This window comes from Helicoverpa zea, chromosome 3, assembly GCF_022581195.2.
Source record: "Helicoverpa zea isolate HzStark_Cry1AcR chromosome 3, ilHelZeax1.1, whole genome shotgun sequence".
Taxonomy (NCBI): Eukaryota; Metazoa; Arthropoda; class Insecta; order Lepidoptera; family Noctuidae; genus Helicoverpa; species Helicoverpa zea.
Genome location: NC_061454.1, coordinates 12,519,808 through 12,542,625, shown reverse-complemented (window position 1 = coordinate 12,542,625; position 22,818 = coordinate 12,519,808). Strand labels below are relative to the sequence as shown.

The following is a 22,818-nucleotide window of genomic DNA, read 5'->3' as shown; positions in this document are numbered from 1 at the left end:
TAATTGAGGACAGAGTATTTAAAAGCGAAGATCATAATATTGACGAAATCTGATTACCGGTTTACATGACCGTAACTGAGACAAGAATAAGAACCCTCTAGCTAAATTAAAAAACACAAAAAAATGACAGTGGAACAAATAAGCTAATTTGTGATGAAATTGTTTTACCGAGTGAAAAATAGTTGAAACGGGTAAAAACAGCTTTGATAATCATGGAAGCCGTTCCAAAATTACCCATGTTAAGTTTTGAGCTGAAGGTGAGCCACGAGAACACGCATTTTGGACCAAAATTGAAACAGGTAAGTAGGTCTCGAGTAATCTCTGATCAAGTTACTTTCAACATTTCTTTGTGGTGTGTTTACGTTGTATGTTTTTTCTAGTACATTGCGGAAGCTTATAGGGAGGATCCAGACAGCTACAGCAATGAGATACATCAGTTGGAGGGTTTGCGGTCAGCGGCTGTTCGACCTACAATCGATTCTGTTGGGTTGAGCGCCCTAATCAGATATTTTTGTCAGCTGCGGTCGCTGCAAAGCCGATTCCCAATGGCTAAAGGTCAACCTGCTGCGTGTTCTTTCAGCTGGTAAATCTAATTAACATTTACTTACATCATTCTTATTGATTTTTCTTTTGGATGTATGAATGAATCATGATAGTAGGTATAGAGTTGTTTACAATGTGTGTCGAAGGCATTGATAATATCATTGTCTGATAAAAAGTTTGAAATACTTTTGTTTGCGTTTATAAACTGCTTGGACTATTTTGAAGACTTTAAAAGATTGTATTTTCTTAAATGTTTCAATTAATGAGTGTATTTTAAATATTGAAGATTGCGCAATGTATGAATGAAAGTTTGAGCCAAATTTTTTTTATTGCATTGGGACTTGACACATAGATTTAAATTTTAATTAACTTTCCACCATCTTTAAATACTTCATATGATAACAAACCATCACACAATAATTAATCCCTTAAAATATTTATCTCCTCAAGGAAGGACCTGTATGCAAACATGAACAGAACTCTAGCAGACATAAGGTTCGAAATGGCAAGCATTCTTTACAACATAGGGGCACTCCTCACGCAGCTGGGTGCTGCAGAGCCTCGTAACACAGCCGACAGCCTGAAGACGGCTTGCACACACTTCCAACATGCTGCGTGGGTGTTCCAGTACTTACGGGAACAGTTACCGCAGCCATCAGGGGTGGATGTGTGCTCCGAAATCATGAGGATGATGCAGGAGATATGTTTTGCTCTTGCACAAGAATGCATTCTGGAAAAGAGTATTCAGGATACCAGGAAACCTAGTGTTGTTGGTAAGTTTCTTTGATATTGAAAGCATGTATTGTTATGGTTTTTTTAGTAAATACATTCATAAAATAAACATAAGGGAGAACATAGGGGTAGGGGTATATAGGGGCAGGACACAAGGGGAATACATAAGCATGTTCATATGGAGTACATAAGAAAATATAGATAAGCGAGTACCTACAAAAAGAAGTCTATAATGAGTGATATAAAATCAAGTTGGGGGAATACATTCAAAGAAAAAAAACTGTGTGATGTTATAAGTAAATAAAGGTTGTGAGCATGTCTGCAGCACCCACTATGATAGCTGGGCCACTGATATCTTCATCTTTCTATCACAGGTGCTGTAGCAACACAAGTGATGTACTTCTACAAGAACTCACTAGGTTACCTGGGCCCTACCTCTGGAGCAGACATAGTTCACGAGATAGTTGGCACAAAGCTGTATAACTACTGGCACAGATACCTGTCCTTCAAGCTCAACTATATTGGCTGTGTTGTGTGTTTGTATCAAGGTATGTCTTTGTTTTATTTTTATTGGTATTGAAACATTTTCCTTAAACATTAACAGCCTTACTTATAAAAATCAACTAATCATCTTCTAATCATTGTTTTAACTAATTACTACTTAAAGCCTTAAGTAGTGATTAAATTATTTTGACCTATAAACGTTGCTTAAGCATGTCTTAAGTAATGAACAGATAATGACATAAAAACATACTAATTTCTCAACACTACCGGAATGTTGGTAGCTTAAAAAAATATTTGTCATGAAAACGTTGTGTAATGGCAACAATGGCATCCGTAAAATATAAAATTAAAAAGTTGAGCTGTCAATAAACCGGAAATGAAAAATCAGCTGGTAAGAATCCAGCCATTTTGCTAATTAGCGGGTTAAATATGGGTGTGAGGCTACCATAGACATAATATTAGTAAACAGGACTGCGCATATAAACCCAAAAAACGAGCCGAGTGAAACAGTTAGTACGGAGGCTGTCTGTCCCTTTCTAATAGGGTGACTATGAGATTAAGCTATGTGAGACAAATCCGAATTTGCTAAGATTATTAAACACAGATTAGTATTGAAGTTTTAACTTACGCAGTTTGTGACCTTAAGATACTAATAAAGGCTTTTAATAATTAGCGGAAATTAGCAGTATAAAAGCAGGAAGATTCGAAGTGAAGACTGTTTTTTTTTGTATTTCTACTTCATATATAGACTGCTGAGCCATTTATGTCGCCTTTCTTCATTTTTTGGGAAGCTATAACAATAGTACAACAGTTTTAAAATCCATCACCCATATTTTGACTCGTTACAAGAATTCATGGGCACCCTAGTTGTTTGGTTTACGAAAATGTTATTATTAGCTAACCTGTGGAACGATATATTGCAACCACCATAGGATTCACTTTTGCAAGTAGAAACGCAACACTTTTTCACCATTTTAATAGTTTAAATTGATTTAATACAAAAAAATATAAACAACATTTTAAATGCTGATTACGCGCCAAGAATGTTCAGGGTTACCGCTAGAAAATAAAAAAAAGCAAAATAAAAATTTATGTTGTTTATGTTTTAATAATAAATACGAATAAATTAATGCGATTGTTATTAATTTGTTGACTTACAATTGTTAAAATAAGATAAAAATATAAGTGATTCAATTGTTTTTGGGAAGACAAAACTTTTGATCACAACATTTTTTTATGCTGGCAAGGTGTTAGAAAGAGACAAACAGCCTCCGTTCGAACTATCCCTCTCGGCTCGGATTTGCCTCTGTGTATTATGCACCCAATTTAGTACCTTATTGCGTTAGAATAGAGTTCATTTTCGTAAATATATATTTTGAGCGTGCGCAATCTTGTTTAGTAATATTATATCTATGGAGGCTACTTAATTTGACAGCTCATTTAAGACATTGCTAAGAAAATTATTTATTTCAGCCACGTTTATAAGTAAGATTTTTTCTTAAACACCCCTTAAGTATAACTTATTATTTAATTCACGTTTATAAGTAAGACTGTAAGTATAATAGGTAATTTCCTAGAGTAATCAGGTAGGTACGTCATTTCTCCTTGTAGATGGTATGGAACCGTTACATGCATTATAAAATCGTGCGGGGCCAGCTACTCGCGCATGTATCTCAGCATCCCCCCCATGCTCTTGTCACTTGCGCCTGTTAACTTACTCCAGCTACCTGCACCAAGTAGACGCACCCAAAATGAAGAAGTTAATAAAGTTTTCTAATTGAAATGTGATGCAATCAATATAATATCTGAATTATCCAAAGCACAAAATTAACCATAGTGCATTTTTTGACGTAATTTATTAACTTCATAATTCTAGTCAAACAAAAGGCGTATTAATTTAAAAACGTACTTTAGCCCATTCAATGAATGTCACTGTTGATGGTCATTGTTCTCGAGAAATGACACAACAAGTACTCGGCCGTGCTCATTGACTGTAAACAAATAAATATATGAACTGCGATTGGCATTCACAATGATGATCCTTTCTGAAATATTTCTTTCGTTCTGTGACAGGAAAATATGTTGTACACAATATGCATCTGTAAAAGTAGTTCGTAGCCTTCCTCGGTAAATGGCCGTAACAAACACTGAATAAAGTCTTAACATCAGTCCATTAGTTCCTGAAATAAACACTTCTAGCTAAATAAAATTGGGTTAAATAAGAAAGATCAGTGGCGTCAAGATTATGCAATAGCGACAGGGACCGAAATTCGTCTATATTCAATGTGACCATTGAGGCGTGTCTATTTACCAATTTGAAACTTAGTATAGCACTATCAGACCATTTTATTCTTAGTAAGATTTTATTCATTTCCTGAGAAAAAAAACAGTGCCTGCTTTTAGGCAACCTTACGGGTAAAGTGGCTGGCCCTTAGCAATCGGGAAGGGCCACTTTTGATAACTTCGCCTTTGATACTTGAACTTGAACTTTTGATACTACACTTTTAATAAGTTAGGAACATTACAAACTAACACTATGATAGTTAATACCATAATTATCTTACTAAATCACGTGTTTCACCTGACTGCGAAGAAGTTTTTGATTTTCCACTTGTAAAGTTACTGGCACGGATATTGGGCTCTCGGCGGAAGAGTGGGGATCGCTTTGCGCACTGTTGACATAAGGCAATAAACCAATAAATCGCTTCTGCGCAGGTGAAGGTCAGGGCTCAATATCCGTGCCGATAAGATAACTATACTTACGTATGTATTCAAGTTAATTTCCTTCATCCTCCGAGCCTTTTTCCCAATCATGTTGGGGTCGGCTTCCAGTCTAACCGGATTCAGCTGAGTACCAGTGCTTTACAAGAAGCGACTGCCTATCTGACCTCCTCAACCCAGTTACCCGGGCAACCCGATACCCCTTGGTTAGACTGGGGTCAGACTTACTGGCTTCTGACTACCCGTAACGACTGCCAAGGATGTTCAATGACAGCCGGGACCTACAGTTTAACGTGCCATCCGAAACACAGCCAATGGTGTCTAAGATATACTTAGAAAGTACATACAGACTTAGAAAAGTTGCATTGGTACTTGCCTGACCTGGGATCGAACCCGCGCCCTCATACTTGAGAGATTGGTCCTTTACCCACTAGGCCACCACGACTTTTTTAAGTTTTTTTGTTTTTTTAAGTTTGTTAAGTTTTCAAGTTAATTTCCTTATTACCTCATATCTTCAAAGCCGTCGATCGGATAACGACCTCCTCAGTTAAACGACGCTTGATTAGGGTTCTATAAAAAAGTCTCTTACCTACTCAAACTCAAAATCGTTTATTCAAATTAGATAAATCAGCACTTTTCGAACGTCAAAAACAAAAGACAGCCCCCAAAACGCCCGCCCTTCACCACTTCCTATGTGCTTTTGCTGGGAAGAAGAAGTGGCAAAACAAACTCCCCAGCAACACATGTCTGTTTGTAAGGTTTGAAGAACCAGAATGTATACAAAACAAGTCAAATCAAAATATCATTATTACATGATAACCATTATATAAAATTAGGAAAGAAAAAAACAATACAAACACAAGTAGGCTAGCACACAGATTTATACCCATAAAGACTAAGTACTCAAGCATTACTTATAGTCTATTAACCTCCCCACTCAGAGACATTTAATGGTTACTTAAGCCATTCCTTAGTGAAGGATTTGTATGACATTTCGTCACTAAGGAGTGACTTAAGTAACCATTAAACGACTCTGAGTGTGGCAGTTAGTGTATCTAAAGCCTCCTGTTAATAAAATAAAAATGTATTTTTAATATAAGCATAAAATCGGCGTGCCCACCCACATGCGCAGATGGTTATGTTATAGCTGTACAACACAAACAAGGTGTACCTGCTAGGACTACAGTATTATTATTTTCTCCAAAAAAAGCTAATAGAACATCATACTATTATTAATAGTGTCAATAGCCACCAACACGACCTGGTACCGCCAGCAGCACCCGTTCACGAGTATAACGCGAGGATCAGCCATCGCCCCCTTCGCACATTTTTGAGGGAAGGGGACAACCCGACCCCCAACGTTACCGCTGGCCATACCGTCTAAGGGAGCATGACGTGCTTGCAGCTATTCAACAAAAGTAGAACATTTAAGAAGTACTGCAGTACTAGCAAGCCATAAAGCAACAACGCTAAGCAAAATTTAACACAAGTTCCCAAAGTAAATAAAAAAAAAAAATCAGAATTAATGTCTGAAGTAATGGCAATCACTGTAAAAAAAATAATAATAAGTTAATAACCCGCGGGGCTATATATCCGAGTGCTCCAGGGAGAGTATACTGTCCCCCATCTCCGGCCTGCCGGAGTGAAGCATGACGGGGGATAGGTCTCCCGCCTCTTGGCTTGCCTTCATCGGCCGGTCAGAGTGGAGTCGCTAGAGTAGGGTTAGCAGCCCGCTCGGAGGATAGGTGCCTCGTGGTAAGTGGCGAGTGGGCCGGTGATGCTGGACCCACAGGGAGCGCGTGATCTGCGTTTAAAGTCCGCCGAGGTATCCTCACCCTTCAGCCGCTCATGTCCCTGTTGCCCTCTTGTTGCGATTTAGCGACTGATTCCCGGGGGCCCAGTAAGTGAGTTGGCGAGTCTCCACCTGCCATTTTTACATGTATTTAATACATTGTCATCGGCAGGTGCCATAGTTCCCGTAGTTTCCCATTCCTAGTCCATTAGCATCCCATCACAATAGCCCAAGTAGTTTTCATCCATAGTTAGCAATAGTTTAGCACAGAACCGAGGATTGTCCTTGGGTACATTTCTATAGTGTATACAGGGATAATCGTCGGTTTTGTGTCACCATTTCATTAAAGTTGTCTCAAAAGGGCTTCAGCGTGTTGGCTTCGGCCCCACGTTCGCCTCCCAAAAATCCGGGACTCTGTAGTCCCGAGGTCTGGTAGTGACATACAAGTTAATAATTTAGTTATAGTGATAACAAGAATGAGCTGCCTTGCGTTCAACTTAGCGACCAACTATTCCTATCATTTAAATAATCATTAATGCTATAATAAGCCTTCTTTGAAAGAATTGACTTTACTTGTAATTTAAATGCATGAAACGGTAATTGTAGTAAAGTTAGAGGTAGTTTATTGTAAAAGCGGATACCGAGCCCCAAAAATGATCCATGAACCTTATGAAGTCTGTGAGTGGGTACACACAGTTTGTGCTTGTTTCTAGTGTTAATACTGTGAACATCGCTTTTTTTGGTGTACAAATGAATATTTTGCCTAATGTAAAGTATATTGGCATAGATAAATTGTGATGCCACAGTAAGAATGCCTATTTCTTTAAAGAGCTCTTTTAGCGAATGTCTACAACCTAACCGCTATATCGCACGAACAGCTCGTTTTTGTAATATAAATATGTTTTGAATATCAGCAGCTTTGCCCCACAGAAAAATACCGTAGGACATAACGCTGTGAAAGTAGCTAAAATAGACTACTCGAGCTGTTTCTACGTCACTGAATTGTCTTACTTTTCTGACGGCGTACGCAGCTGAGCTAAGCCTTCCCGCGAGGCTAGCTATATGCGAGCCCCACTGAAGTCTGCTATCGACTGATATACCAAGAAATACTGTGGATTCGACAGTTTCTAGAACCTCGTTACTTAATATAATATTCGGGCCTAGGTTTTTCACGTTCGGTAGAGTAAATTTAAGGCATTTTGTTTTCTTCGCATTTAAGACCAAGTTATTAGTACTAAACCAGTGTGTAACCAACGAAAGTGCACTGTTTACGTCGTTAAATTGATCCCTATTTCTGTCGACTTTAAAAATAAGTGAAGTGTCATCTGCAAACAGTACAACGTCACATCATTAATATATACCAGGAATAAGAACGGACCTAATATTGAGCCCTGTGGCACACCTAATTGTACTGATAAACCTGATGATTTGACGCCATTGACATCTACGCATTGCACTCTGTTATTTAAATATGATTCTATTACGCTAAGAGCTTCATTTTGGACTCCGTAATAACGTAATTTACGTAGAAGCGTATCGTGGTACACACAATCGAATGCTTTGGAGAGATCACAGAATACTCCAATGGCATTCTGAGTTGTTTCCCACGCATTAAAAATGTGTTTTAAAAGAGCTACACCAGCATCTGTTGTTGAACGACCTTTTGTAAAGCCATATTGTTCACTATGACGGAGGCTATTAACATTGAAATATCTACGATCCTTCAACTTAATTCTACCTTTTCGGTTTGTTTATTTGAGTCATGTTTATCTTTATAAAATATATTTTCCTCACAGGCATGCACGCAGAAGAACAACAGAAGATGGGCGAACGTGTAGCCTTCTACCAACACGCAGTCGAACGGTTGGCTGAAGCCAGGAAACTGACCAAGAACATAGAACCAGCCCAAGTAGTTCAAGAAGCTCTCACCTTCACCAACGACGTGGTGGAAGGGAAAAGGAAAGCGGCCAAGAATGAAAATGAGTTCATTTATCATGAAGAAGTACCGGAGAAAGATGTTCTTTCGGATATGAAGCCTGTTTGTCTGGTGAAGGCGTTGCCGATTAACTTTAATGATCCTGAGGTAAGTTCAATTACTTGGGAAATCCTACCTTCATTTGAAAGGCACCCTTTCGACAGGCGTTTATCGCAAGCGGTTGGTTGCCACTCTTGCGCAATTTATGCCAATGTCGGAATAGCAACTTAAGCTTGTTTAGAACAAATTGTTTTTGTCTTTTTTGGTCCCTGAGTGTTAGAGGGTACTGAGAGTGGCTTTTGTAATATACTAGATTGCTATTCAGACAAGGAAGTCAAAATGTATCTCAAACAATACCCATTTATTGTATAAAAATAACTCATGCAACAATTTTCCTATCATTATTTTTATGATATTTATGTTATGGAATTGTTTTCTGCGCTCATTTTAGTTACATAGTTATTCATGAACACCAGTGATATTGCTATTTTAAAAATTTCAAAATAAATTAATCAGAATTAACCATTCTGACGGATAAATCAGCACTTGCCGTAGATAAAATTAACAAAAGAGAACTGTTTTCTCAGAACTTTTATTCAACCACTTTACCCCTTTTTATTAATAACCCTAAAAAAATCCTCAGGTATCAGGCACCGACGTATTCTCCCGCCTAGTTCCGATGATGGCTCACGAGGCGTCATCCGTGTATTCAGAGGAGAAAGCTCAGATGTTACGTCACATCGTCGGCCTGGTGGAGGCCAAGAATACGGAGTTGACTGAGTTCATGTCCTCGCTGCAGTTAGACCAGCTGGATGTCATTGAGTCTGATCAGAAGTGAGTCTTATTGCAGTAAATATAGGTGTTATAATTGCATATTCTACGATTAAGTGAGTTAACAGTAGTGAAATTGTTATAGGAAAAGTTCAACCACCAATTCTTTCTCATACCTCATAGGACCATATTTCTTGGAGGTGACTTGTTTTCGCTTTAAAATGTATTTAAAATACCACTAATTAGACACAGCCCTAATATTCTTCTTTGATTTTTTTGTCAATATAAACCGTTGATATATTTTGTCAATACATATATCATCTGGTCAGCAATATAACGTTTTCTTTGACGTTTCTAACACGCGTACCTTTATTACCATGTCATGCGCTTTTCAGAGTACCGCAAGAGATTGTAGATAGATGTGCCGCAATGAATGCCAAAACTGAGATTATTCAGACGCTTGTTGACTCCATGAACAATCTTGCTGAAATCATCAGCGATGTTGAAGAGTCTTTGGCTGAGATCAAGGAAATTATACAGGTACTACCAAAATTATCATATTATACCTTTATGCAATGCCAGCCATACCCTGTTGCGTAAGCTAATTTTAGTATTTGCATAAATAATGCTTATTTTCTACAGGATGAGACAACAAAAGAAAAGGAATACCAAAAAATCATGGGACCGCGTCCCCCCTCCATAGTACAAACCGAACTGTCCCGCGAGTTCCACAAGTACGAGGAAGCTCATGCGCGAACCAACGAGAGCAACCAGGTGCTACACAAGGCGATGACGCTACACATCGCCAACTTGCGTCTGCTGGCTCAGCCGCTAGACGTGCTGCAGTGCAAGATACCCAGCATCGATAATATTGGTGAGACATTACAACTGTTTACATACATTACATACACGAGAGCAACCAGGTGCTACACAAGGCGATGACGCTACACATCGCCAACTTGCGTCTGCTGGCTCAGCCGCTAGACGTGCTGCAGTGCAAGATACCCAGCATCGATAATATTGGTGAGACATTACAACTGTTTACATACATTACATACACGAGAGCAACCAGGTGCTACACAAGGCGATGACGCTACACATCGCCAACTTGCGTCTGCTGGCTCAGCCGCTAGACGTGCTGCAGTGCAAGATACCCAGCATCGATAATATTGGTGAGACATTACAACTGTTTACATACATTACATACACGAGAGCAACCAGGTGCTACACAAGGCGATGACGCTACACATCGCCAACTTGCGTCTGCTGTTAATATTTTGGCAATGGTCCTTTCTATTATCATCTTTTGACTGATTATGGCTGCTAACCTATAACGAACTTCCAAAATTGGGGTCATAAATTCGAATATTTTTTCCTACACTATCCCCCCAAGGCTATTTTTGATCGATGATACTTCTATTAAATATTTGTTTTTTGACTAGTTTGTTTTTTATAACTAAAAATAATTTCCTCTATCCCACAGTAGGTCTAGACCGTGAAACTATGACGGAGATGCGTCGCGTGGTCGGCAAGGTCCGCGAGATGCAAACACAACGCGACTCTCTCGTACAACAGTTAAGAGAGGCGGTCACCAACGACGATATCACCTCGCAGTTGTTGGCGAGGAATAACGAGCCTAAAGAGGAGATATTTAAGCAGGAGTTGAAGAAACATAACCCTACGGTTAGTATCGTGAATTTTTGTTATTATTTTTAGGTTTAGAAATTGACTTAAAGAACCGAAAGTTACTGATTGAAACTTAACCACGTTCCTATACATTGTGGAACGCAAATAAATAATATGAATATGTATCATTCTGTCCGGCCCCTGTTTCAGTCCGGATCCTGTTGAAGACTCCTGCCCGATATTGTTTTCTAGTTTTTTTTTTTTTTTCGAACAATTGATTCAATGTGCGATCAATAAACTTTATTATTATTTTAAAGTTAACTTAAACTTCATCTTCATTCATTCTTATCCTTCTCCATGTGAGAGGAGGCCTGTGCCCAGCAGTGGGACGATAAAAAGGCTGTAACAGTTAAACTTCAAATATTTTCTCCGCTGTTTTACATTTCCCCAAATTTTGAAGGGGTCATTTATTGACTCTCCTTTTGTACCCAGAAGATTTTGCCCTTACATACCATACTTGTTATAGATACAAATCATCGAAGCGAATCTAGCGGCTCAAGAGAACATAATAAACAAACTGACTTCAGTCTACGCGTCTTATGGCGACTCCAGACGTTTGCTGTCAGACGTGCTGAGGAAACGAGAAGGGCTTATAAACGGTAAGGAATATGATAGGAAATTCAACCTTATGTGCTATGTGTTAAGTTTTATGTTTGATTGTATTATTTGTGTGTTGGTTATGGTTAAAGTCCGAAGTGCGTCTACACCGTATGTAATCAGTTATGTTCTGCCACTATGTACTTGCTTAGGTGCTCAATTAAGTCATCTCTTTTGTACTCAATGATGTACTATGTAATATTACTCCGTTACTATTCCTATTTACACCGTTATGTTCTTCAATTATACAACTTGTAACTCAATTAACGCACATCCTGAAATTAGTTTGTTCAGAATCGTTTACTGAATCGATTTATATAATTTTTAATATAGGTAATTTTTTATCCCAAAAATAATTAAAACTACGGAAATTATTGTCATATTAACCCTGTACAGTCAAAACAAATTCAAATAGACCGTAACTCAAAGTACGAAGACTTCGTGTATTGTCGGCTTTTTCCGTAGTTTCGTTATGTTGTGTCGAGTCGAGCGGCGCGCGGCGCGATATTTGCGTGCGTAGTAGTATGACCAAAAAGTTCTCCAAAAATTGGTATAACTAATTTAGTAAATAACAATGCATATACATGTTATATTAAAAATTCAGTGTATGTATTATGATTATAACATAATATTCTAATTGGGGTGTTTGAGGGTGTGCGTTAATTACGTTACATGTTGTATACCAAACTCATGAAAATTCAAAATATAAATATTTATGTTTTTTTTTTCTCCCAGCCCTAATCACATCATACGACACATACGAAGAACTGCTGGGCAAGTCCCAGAAGGGTTTGGAGTTCTACGCGAAGCTGTCACACAACGTGTCGCAACTGCTGACGCGGCTGCGCAGCACGTGCCAGGTGCAGCGCGAGGAGAGGGCGCAGCTCCTCGCCAAGCAACAGGGGAAAGGTAAGTGTACTAAATAATAAATAAGAACTTTATTTAAAAAAAACAAACACAATTTTTCATCTCAACTGTTGTCTACTGGCTTGACGTGACGTTATATGAAAGGCCAGCATCGGCAAGTAACTAAAACATTGTGAAAAGATGCTCAAAACTCTTACTTGGGTGCCACAGATGAGAGGCTGCAACATAGGCGAACTACGAGCAACTGACTTCCACTTTACACTCTGCACTGAAGGAAAAATTATGATTTGTGCTTTAGCACGATAACAAAACGTTACTACATGCATGTACTCTTTCGTGTTCATCCATCATGTTTCTTTTTGAGCCCTTTTGTGTACCAGGGCCGCGGTAACTCTTTCGTATAATCCCGCGAATAGAATCTAACTGAGTCAGCTTACATAAAATCGTTTACACAATCAAAAACTAAACTCAATCTCTCCTTCACAGCAAGTACCCCAACCCCCACAGCGGCAGCCAGTCCCCCGCCCGCCAAACAAGCAGAGGCGAGTGCCATAGTGAGCCAGCTGCCCCCCTCACTGGCGGCCGGAGGCGGACCACGCAAGCTGAAGGACTACTTACCGTATATGAAGAATAGGAACCGCGGTATGGCGCCGCAAGGTAAGATCAGAACCAGTGAAATTAGTAGAAATAGCCAGTCAACTGCTCAGCGCATTGAATTGTTCAAGCTTCGAGGAAATCCAGTTGGGTTTGACAGCTCGATTTGACATATCTAACTATGCAGTTGTACGTCTTATGGTAAAAATGTTGAACACACTGATTGCCAATTGCCAGCACATTTAAGGACAATAAGCATATGGGCAGATGCAGATATACCCCCTTTTCCCTCATATTCAAAGTCCGATGAGACAGCAATCTGTCACTATTTATAACAAAGTTCTATTTGCGTAACATTTTTCGCAAAGAAAACATAAGCATTCAAATTGTTAACATCCTCCGGTAAGTAAACAAGTTCGTGTTCTTATGTTGCAGCTCCCGTGGAGCCAATTCCTTTGGACTCATATTATCCTGAAGGCATATACCCTACTTCTGTGCGTCCGACACCCGTTGGATCAGAAGGTAAGCATATTAATTGTGACCTTTTTATCCCTAATACAAATAAATAACATTATATAATTATAATTAATATCGCTATAAACATGGCTAACAGTTAAGGGCTTTTTAAAACTCCAATAAATAATATTTGTTACAGCAACGGACATAAATCAGACGCAGTTGCCGGATGGCGTGGTAATGCCTCCGGTACAAGCCGTCCCCAGTCCGTACGACCGGTACTTATACGGTCCATCCGATTCCGAACCGTACGCCATCCCATCCAACTACCTATTCCCAAATACCAGCAAAACTTACGAAAAACCTTCTCACGAAGACCTGAGTTACGGGTACTCTACGTATACTCCGCAACAGTTTTCAACAAATACTTCAGAACAGCAAATATATTCTAATCCTTACTACGCCAATTCTTATGGCGCTCAAAATAATGCTACTGTTGTTACTGACTCACAGAACTTTTCTAATGTGGTTCCGAACCAGGTCAATATGAATCCGAACCAAGGAAATGTCAATCCAAACCAAGGAAATGTGAATCCAAACCAGGGTGGAATGAATCCAAACCAAGTTAGCATGAATCCGAACCAAGTCAGTATGAATCCGAACCAAGTTGGCATGAATCTGAATCAAGTGAGCATGAATCCCAATCAAGTAAACGTGAATCCAAACATTCCAAACCAAATCAATGTGAATCCGAACCAAGTTAACGTGAATCCAAACCAAATGAATGTGAATCAGAACCAAGTCAACGTAAATCTAAATCAAATCAATGTAAATCCTAATCAGAGCTACGAACCATACATGAACCAGATGGGACCAATTCCTGAGTCTTCTATGTCGTCCGTATCTGCCTACAGTTCTGCGAATCAGACGGACATGATCGCGAATTTCGCACAAATGCATGTTTCGGGGCCTAAACACGAAAATCCCCAAGATTTTGGAGCAGATTATTCGCAGACTTTCTATAGTGTGCAGTACCCAAATGTATCGACTCCTGGCTCGGCCGCCTATACCAGTGCTCCTCAGAATTCCAACACGAGCTTAGCGCCTTCCCAGATGAATTCTGACTACAGTACGTTGAACTACCCGTACAGTAACGAGTCGACGCAGTACAGTCAGCAAGTGCCAACGTTCTCGGCTGCTGACCCTTCTTACAACTATGCCACTACCTTCGCCTCGACTTCCCAAGGATACACATACACTAATGCCAACACTTCTACAACCTCAAGCATAGCGAACTCCAACAGTCTCCCATACTCCTTCACTTCAGAAATGGACAACTATAACCCAGCTCTGTCTCAGTTAGACGCTATAGACAAACCGATAAAGTCCCACGCGAAGGGCGAAGCCCTATCCAGCTTGAGCTTCCAGCCGTCCTACCAAAACTACGGCTCCAATGTTCCTGGCTACTCCAACCAACCCCAGACATATAACCCGACCAGCACGTACGGTTACACCGACCAAACAAACACGAACTTCTCACAGTCCTACCAAAATCATCCGGGTTATAATTTCAACTCGACAACGGGAACCTACGAGTATAATTTCGGCTCGCAAAACTCTTATACGTACGATAATACTGTACAAGAGAATGTGAATTATCAGCCGGCGGAGAAAGATCAAAACTGGCAGCAGCCAGCGATTTACACGAGCGCGGGGAATGTGGGGACTTGTGAGACTGTGCAGTCGCCGACTGACAACTCGCAGATAGTGCCGCAAATGCCCGCAGAACAAGGAGTTAATAACCAGATGTACTATAATAACACGTACGGCTACCAGAGCGTGACGTCACCAGTGAACGACGCGCAAACAGCGCAGCAGACAGTTCCCAACAACTACGTAGTGAACGCGAACCAGCAGGGCTACGTGCCGACTGTGCCGACCCCACAGGACCATCACGTCACGTTTAATAGCGGTCCAGGTAAGATTTTATGAATAATTTGTACCAAAAATATTGTAATTATTTGTCAATAAACGCATTTAAAGTAAAATGGAATTTCATTCGCCATTGCAGTGACGGCACCGAGTGACAATGTTGAGCCAAAATTTGAGACTTATCCTAATGTAGACAATCAAAGCACTTCAAATGTAGAGCAAAGTACTCCATATGTAGAACAGAGTACTCCAAGTGTAGAACAAAATACTCCGAGTGTAGAACAAAGTTCTTCCGTAGAGCAGAAAGTTCCAGAAACAGTTCCGACCGACACTAAACCACAGGTCAAACCTGAGCTGACTGCGTTTGACTTGCTATCGGAGATCGACTTTTCAGTAGAACAAACTCCGCTTATGCCTGAAATTAAGGTGCCCCAAATATCTGAAAGTGCTATAAGAAAACCTATGGCACCTAGAGTAGAACCTGTGAAAAAGGTTCCAGTAAAGGAAGAAGTAATTGAACGCCCTGCAAAGAGAGATTTATTCTCCGATCCGAGTTTGTTGAACCAGTTCACTCAAGAAGTGAAGAATCTACAGAAATTGACAGATTCATTGACTAACAAAATGCCTTGTGGGTTGACGGTACTGGACTCCAAATGGAAGAATTTCCAAGATTTTCAGGTAAGTATTTGAGGTTTTTAATTTTTCTTAAAGATTGATTTTTTTGCTACATTTCTTTCTGTTCATAGGGAAAATCACCATTTGTGAATGTTATATTGCTTATTTTTTTAAAATTACATATCTTTAACAACCTAACATAGAAAGTTACATTAGTCCCTATCATTTTGACATGAACCTTTATAGTATTCTGAAGTTTGATTCCTACTTACTCTGAAATATATAATTTGATATCACTACGGTTGCAGACATAACCGATACGTTACGATGAGTCTTACGAATTGATATACATGTTTTGATTGACGAAATAAAGGGAGTTATGCTTTTCCACACATGTTTAAATCACATTTACAAGCTTGGGAATACTCCTTCACCCTTCCAAGAATATAATACATTTGTATATTTTAGACGAAGCAGAATATGACGCGAAGCAAGACCATCGCCATGCAGCATACAAACGGCAACATAGTGACAGAAGTAGTGCCTTATGACGACTCGCGTCTGACGCTCAAGTCTGACCCTGACGCGTTTATCAACGCTTCGTATTATAAGGTAAGATTATATTTAATCACTCACCAACACGCTTGCCACCCACTTGTCCAGTGCGATGAGTATGGGCAAATCCCCCCTGCTTGGGAGGCGGCAGTGGAAGTTTTTTGGCTATGACGACATTTGATGGGGACAGTAAAGGGGTACACTTTCCACTAGATTGATACTTCCAAACAATACAAACGAACACTTTGATTGTATATTGATGTTTCATGTTCTGTGACCAAACTATGCTCAATGTTGATTTCTTATATAAAATATCTCCTCATAAGTAGCAAAATGGTATGGTGTTACGAAAAAAAGGCTAAGGTTTTAAAGTTTTGATGAAAACTCAGATAAGTATATCCATAATTGACGATAGCAAAATTTATTCATCATCAAAACGTGTAAAATGTGTTATGTTCTAATTATGTTAATACCCTAATTCTAATTAAGTTTTACAATAACAAGGCAAACTAGTTCTTCTTTATGAAAAGTGGATATCGATCTCAATATAAACTGAATATATGTGATATATTAAATAAGAGGCCCATCTCCAAAACGGGTATAATCATGTTTTTAAAACATCATATTATGTAGATAGTTCCAGTTTCCGCAATTTTGTATCTTTGTTTATAACTTTTGGTACAGTATCTTATTAATTTGTGGATATTCAAATAAGGTGACTCATCGTTACTTTAATATTGATCATATGATAAATGCGTAAATATGGTTCACTCACACTCATTATTCATATCCGGGTACGTGAAATCTTAAAAAAAGCCATACAAAACTTAAGAAAGTAGTGTAGGGTCTATTAGCGATATAAGACCGGTCATAGATAAAACAAGACTCAAGGCTACACTAGGTGGGTTTTTAGCCGGCCAGAGTCCGTCACTCCCCTTCACCGATCACATGCATAAGTGAATTTTCCAAAATTTTACCCATGTGCGGGACGTTGTTTCCTCGGTACGCGGGTAAAACTGCGGGCGGAAGCTAGTAATTAAATACTATGTATTATGTTTGTTACAGCAACTAGCATCATGGTGCATTCCTCTAGTGATCTCGAAGAACCCCAGCGAGTCTGAATATACCGTGTTCTGGAAAGCGGTCTTAGAAAATAAAATAAGTTGCATCGTGTGCCTGCTGAGTGAAATTGAGGTAACCTATAGTTTTTGTGGATTTACCACAAAATTATCTTAATTGATATTAAACATATTTTGAGTTAAACATCATACTCTATAAATAAACTTGTCATAATATTGACCATACTAATTTCTATGCTAATGAATACTAGATCAAAGTACGCAGTAGTCACTTTTATTATGATTCATAAAATATAGTTCAAGATTGACTTCAATAACATAAAAAAATCGACTACGCAGAAATATAACACAAATATAACCTAACAAAAAACTAAAAGAAAGGCAATAATATTCGCCGGGCTTATTCTATATTTTTCGCTAAACTTATAAGCGGCTCGCAACTAACTTCATTCTATTTAGTACGTACTGATAGACCATGATTTTTTTACCACCAGATGCAAGGCAAGACCTACTGGCCAACTGCAAAAGGACAGAGCTTGGACCTGTCAGATGGTCTAAAAGTTCTCCTAGATGAAGTGACGTGTACCGTGCACTGGACAGAGAGGAAACTCACCGTGGCTACCGGGAAAACTGTGTTGAATGTCACACATTATCAGATTAATGTGTTTCCTGCCAAGTAAGTACACGTATGCTATGTCATTTTATTTTTTAATATGTCTAGTAGGCTATATGTATACTTGCTAAATTCTAACCGTATCATTAGTTACAGAAAAAAAAAGAAAACTTTGCAAAAATTATCAAAGTTTCAATGAATAAGCTTCTAATAATAAAAAATAGTCAAAAGGCATATAAAAGTCTCCCAAATGACTGCAAAGAAACCTGTAAAGGTGTACAAAGATGGTGCCCAATCCATATCCATCTATCCATAGATCTAGATTTCAAACGTAGCTTTAAAACTACTGTGCAATATTACACCCTATTTCTTTTACATAAAGTTTCAAATACATATCTCACGCAACTGATCAACGTACTATAATATTTTGCTCAATATTTTGAACCATGAGTCACCTTCAGTTTGCGTGTGTTCAGGGCCTTACCGTTATAAGGCGGTTATCGACTTGATTACTGTAATTACCTACCTAATGCTTTTAGTGTACCATAAGCCTTAATTACTAAATAAATCGAGTAGCTTCTGAGACAGTTATTTGATTTAATTAATGATTATTGCGGATTTTTTATTATTGATTGAAATTTAATTTCGCATAGCGTCCAATCGCTGTAGAGTCTGCCATCAAATTAACTGTAATATATTACCGATGTTATTTATTGTTTTATTTTCGTAATTAATAAGTTGTGCTATGTTTCTTTGGCACACAATCACTTAATTGACTATTATGACGAGTAATCAAATGTGAAACAGGTACAGGATTAAAGAATTAAATGATAAGAAAGACATAACATCTAATGCTTTATTTCACCTTAGAAATAGTAATCAAGCTTATACAGTGCCTTGCCTTGCCAAGCTTGACAATTTGATGCTCTTTAGCATTGAATTGAAGATATTTGCAGGGGCAACCACTTGACACACCTATTAAACAGCCAGAGGCTCAAAAGACAATGATGTTGGGTGTTTGTCCACATGACAGCATTTAGGACGTATGCCGCTGCTATTCCGGTGTGACTTGGGCCTTAGGCTATCCTATCTGTCAAAAAACTATAAAATAACAAATTCCTTAATTCGTACAGGATCGTCTGCTCCCCCCTGGTACTCCTAGCAGACAAACTGCTCAGCCAGACGTACGACGGCAGACTGAGCAACCAGCTGTGCGGCGCGTGGGTGCAGGACGCGGCGGGGGCGGGCCGCAGCTGCGTGCTCGCTCTGCTGCTGATGCTCATGTGCCAAGTGCGAGCGGGGCAGATGCAGCTGTGTGGTGAGTAGCTAGTACTGCAGGCAGACAACTGCTCAGCCAGACGTACGACGGCAGACTGAGCAACCAGCTGTGCGGCGCGTGGGTGCAGGACGCGGCAGGGGCGGGCCGCAGCTGCGTGCTCGCTCTGCTGCTGATGCTCATGTGCCAAGTGCGAGCGGGGCAGATGCAGCTGTGTGGTGAGTAGCTAGTACTGCAGGCAGACAACTGCTCAGCCAGACGTACGACGGCAGACTGAGCAACCAGATGAGCGGTGCGTGAAACTCGCTTTCCTAAATACTTCCCGAGTTTTCTCCAAATGATCTGTCAGGTGTCGCTGTCACGGGCTTACAAGATATTTTTAAAAGTCATCAAATTATTTAGATTCAAATAATTCGTTATTTAAGGAATTCTCAAATACGATAAGTAGTTGGCCGCAGAGAAGCCTATACTCATTACTGACACAAGATACATATTGGTTTTCCCGGGATTTATGACTGACGAATAGGTACACGATCAGGAATTGGGACTTTCCTTTGACACATTCAACATCTATGTGATGATCCCGGTATATTCAATTTGTGTATGTAAATCATACTTCATTTACATGAAGTTTTTTTTTTAAGTCATCTTTCTAATAAATCTATACTATTCACAGATATGTTAGACGCCGGGTGTATGAACTTGTACACACATAGGAGCAACGTGTTGGAAGACACCAAATATTTGGCCGACGCCTACAGAACTGCATTGTTTTATGTCCAAGGAGTTCTCTGTTCCGGTAAGTTAACTGCGAACTATGTTTAAAAACTAACATGGAATTCTGGGATCTAATGTGGAACAATGGAAATAATAATAACAAAATCGTGAAGTAAATTTTTTTTGCTGAATATTTATCATCTTATCTAGTATACTTTTACGAAATAAATCTTAATTTGCGTCTCAATTTCCTACGTATCATGGTGTTTTGCTGCCAACTTTATCAAATTCTGAAGACTTGAATTATCTCGATTTAAGTGCATGTCATAGTAAAAATACAAGATAAAAATCTCTTAATTGTCTGATATAAACGGTTAATCCACTATTTTGGGTTATTTTGGTACTTTAATGCCCAACCCTAATTATATCTTAATCTGCTTTCTACGTCCTTATTAAAACTCATTGACGTAAATGATATCATAATTAACAATAGTTATAAGTAACTACAAAATATTTAATTAGATAATGTAATTTTTTGTAAATAGAAATCCTAAGCTAAATTATATTTTATAATGATCGCTATTGACAGTGAATTAATCTGCATAAGTCACTGTTATCTAAGCTTATACTGATAAAGAGAAACATGAACTTGACTAATCATTTAGTACTTCCCATGACCAAAAATAGGCGAGCTTATCATTTTAAGTCGAATGTCCACTTCTAAACATGAGTTGTAATAATGTTAAATACCATATAAGTACGGCTAATACTCTTGACATCATTCTTAAAATTTTCTCTCTTCCCAAAGGTACAACAATGTTCAACGGCGAAGCGGTGTCTCTCCCATCAGGCGCGGCGGTACTTCCCCCCGTCACCCCCACTTCGAACCCTTCCACCGCCGGCCAGAAACCCACCAAGTTCTCCCGCGAATCCTTCGAGGAAATGAAACAATCGCCAGGGTTGAAAAGCGGAGACATGAAGGACCCACTCAACTTCCTCGACCCGCTCTGGAGCTTGAAGAAAAAGTGAGCTCCCTTCTTCGTCAAATGGTTCGATAGACTATGACGTCTCTAGACGCAGCGATACTCAACCTTCGGCCCGCTGAGGTGTCAGTCTTTCAGATCTCACGTATAAAGAGTATTACTTAGCATATGGATAGGTGCGCCCGTATTGTTGCGGCCCCAGAAAATAGTAGGTTGAGTATCGCTGACGAAGATAGCACCCGCTGGAGTAAATAAAATTATGTTCGTGATTCCTTTCGCCTGTCATACACGAAGTGCCGATTATTTAGATATTACTGTTAATTACTTAATCACAATTATTTTATCGTAAAATATATTTTTATTAGCTGTGTTTGCGTTTTCTTGACGTTTTTTAGTTTTATTAAAATTTTAACTTCTTAATAAGATAGGTTAAATAAAAATTAAATATTATTCCACAAAATATGAGTATTCTTATTATTTATTATCCTTACTAGATTAATGTTTCGCTATACTTTAAAATTAGCATATCTTGATATTAATTATCACAAAGTGTGACTGAAAATAGTATAGAATGAGGAAGGCGAAATGCGAATGTTTTTTAAATTTAGTTGGCTTTAATTTTATCTAGTTTTGGATTATTATGAATTAATGATCGAATGCGTTTTAACAAATATTCCATAATTAACGGTTTCATGTTAATTTCATTTTACAAAATATCTAGAAAGTACTATACGGATTAAGGAACAGGTTTGACGATATCAGATTTTGTATTTTTTGTTTAGTAAAATTTACGAAATATGCTATTAATCATGATTCGGCAAAAAAACTAAATTCAATTGTTGCATGCCGTCATACTGATATGAAAAGATTTTTTAACTTACAAGTAGTTACAAAATCTTTAATTCCTTTTTTTACAAAAAAAATATTCAGCGCAGCGAAAATATACATGTTCCCAAGCGGCAGACTTTTCAGTGTCTACACTGAAAAGTCTGCAAAGCTTTTGTGTAGATTTTGGATAGTGATTTTTGATGGATATTGTAAAAATATTTTCATTTATGTTAAAGGAACAAAACGAGCAACCATGTAATGTAACTAATTATCACAAATACTAATAATTTCGAAGCACTATTAACTTTGGTTCAGTTCAGATGGTAAGCGTTATTCTTTCTGTTCTATTATTATTTTGAATTAGTTTTCGATACCTACAAAACATAAATTGAACGATTGTTAAAGTTTATGCGCGAGCGCCGAGCATCTGAACTTAGCTTTATTGTAAGACATTGTATTATTCCAACACTGTTTTAATGCAACTACATTCCTTATGTTTTGTTTTATTTTAGTTATAAATTATACTATTGAATACATGTTACGCACGCATTTCGGGATGCCAATGTATTTTATAGGTTTATACAAAGTTGACGTGTTCAGTCAACACTGAACTATGAAAGCGCGGGCAACGTGCTCACTGACCGGAATATGTCAACATTGTCTAATACGTAGGTGCGATAGTTATTGTAAAGCAGTTAAATTGTTTAATGTTCCATAATTATACTCTAATGATAGTTATGTATTTGAATTTTCATACATTTTAATAAAAGTTGATTTTGTATTATTATCTATTGTAATAAAATGTAACGAATATTAATGAATTTAATACTGTAGTTAGGTACTGATATTCATAGCATACTCAAATAAAATAAATTGGACTGAGATATTCTTGTTTTATTGCAGACAATCCATTCAGCTACTTATCTTCGAATAGTGATATAATCGCTTAGCTAATATCTTATCTAGGATTCCGATTTGCGAA

At 38.4% G+C, this 22,818-nt stretch overlaps 1 protein-coding gene across 1 annotated transcript; it reads left to right on the top strand.

Annotated features, from left to right (window-relative positions):
* The first annotated feature begins 109 nt into the window (after positions 1 to 109).
* Positions 110 to 22,720, top strand: LOC124646359 (tyrosine-protein phosphatase non-receptor type 23). Its single transcript, XM_047186490.1, has 21 exons — positions 110 to 299; positions 381 to 583; positions 994 to 1,316; positions 1,650 to 1,823; positions 8,089 to 8,375; positions 8,911 to 9,101; positions 9,434 to 9,578; positions 9,681 to 9,912; positions 10,522 to 10,721; positions 11,191 to 11,323; positions 12,057 to 12,230; positions 12,675 to 12,845; positions 13,218 to 13,304; positions 13,438 to 15,216; positions 15,310 to 15,848; positions 16,254 to 16,397; positions 17,406 to 17,534; positions 17,914 to 18,095; positions 19,166 to 19,350; positions 19,985 to 20,107; positions 20,834 to 22,720. Exons 1-21 carry the CDS (start codon positions 213 to 215, stop codon positions 21,052 to 21,054), a joined length of 5,709 nt encoding a protein of 1,902 aa, XP_047042446.1. The 5' UTR covers positions 110 to 212; the 3' UTR covers positions 21,055 to 22,720.
* The last annotated feature ends 98 nt before the right edge of the window (positions 22,721 to 22,818 follow it).

What these genes read in the sequence shown, in the direction of transcription:
- LOC124646359 (XM_047186490.1), top strand. Translation starts at nt 213, where the DNA reads ATGGAAGCCGTTCCAAAATTACCCATGTTAAGTTTTGAGCTGAAGGTG. An exon ending in CAGGAAACCTAGTGTTGTTG is followed by an intron (nt 1,317 to 1,649) that starts GTAAGTTTCTTT and finishes TTTCTATCACAG; the next exon opens with GTGCTGTAGCAACACAAGTG. An exon ending in AGAATTTCCAAGATTTTCAG is followed by an intron (nt 15,849 to 16,253) that starts GTAAGTATTTGA and finishes TGTATATTTTAG; the next exon opens with ACGAAGCAGAATATGACGCG.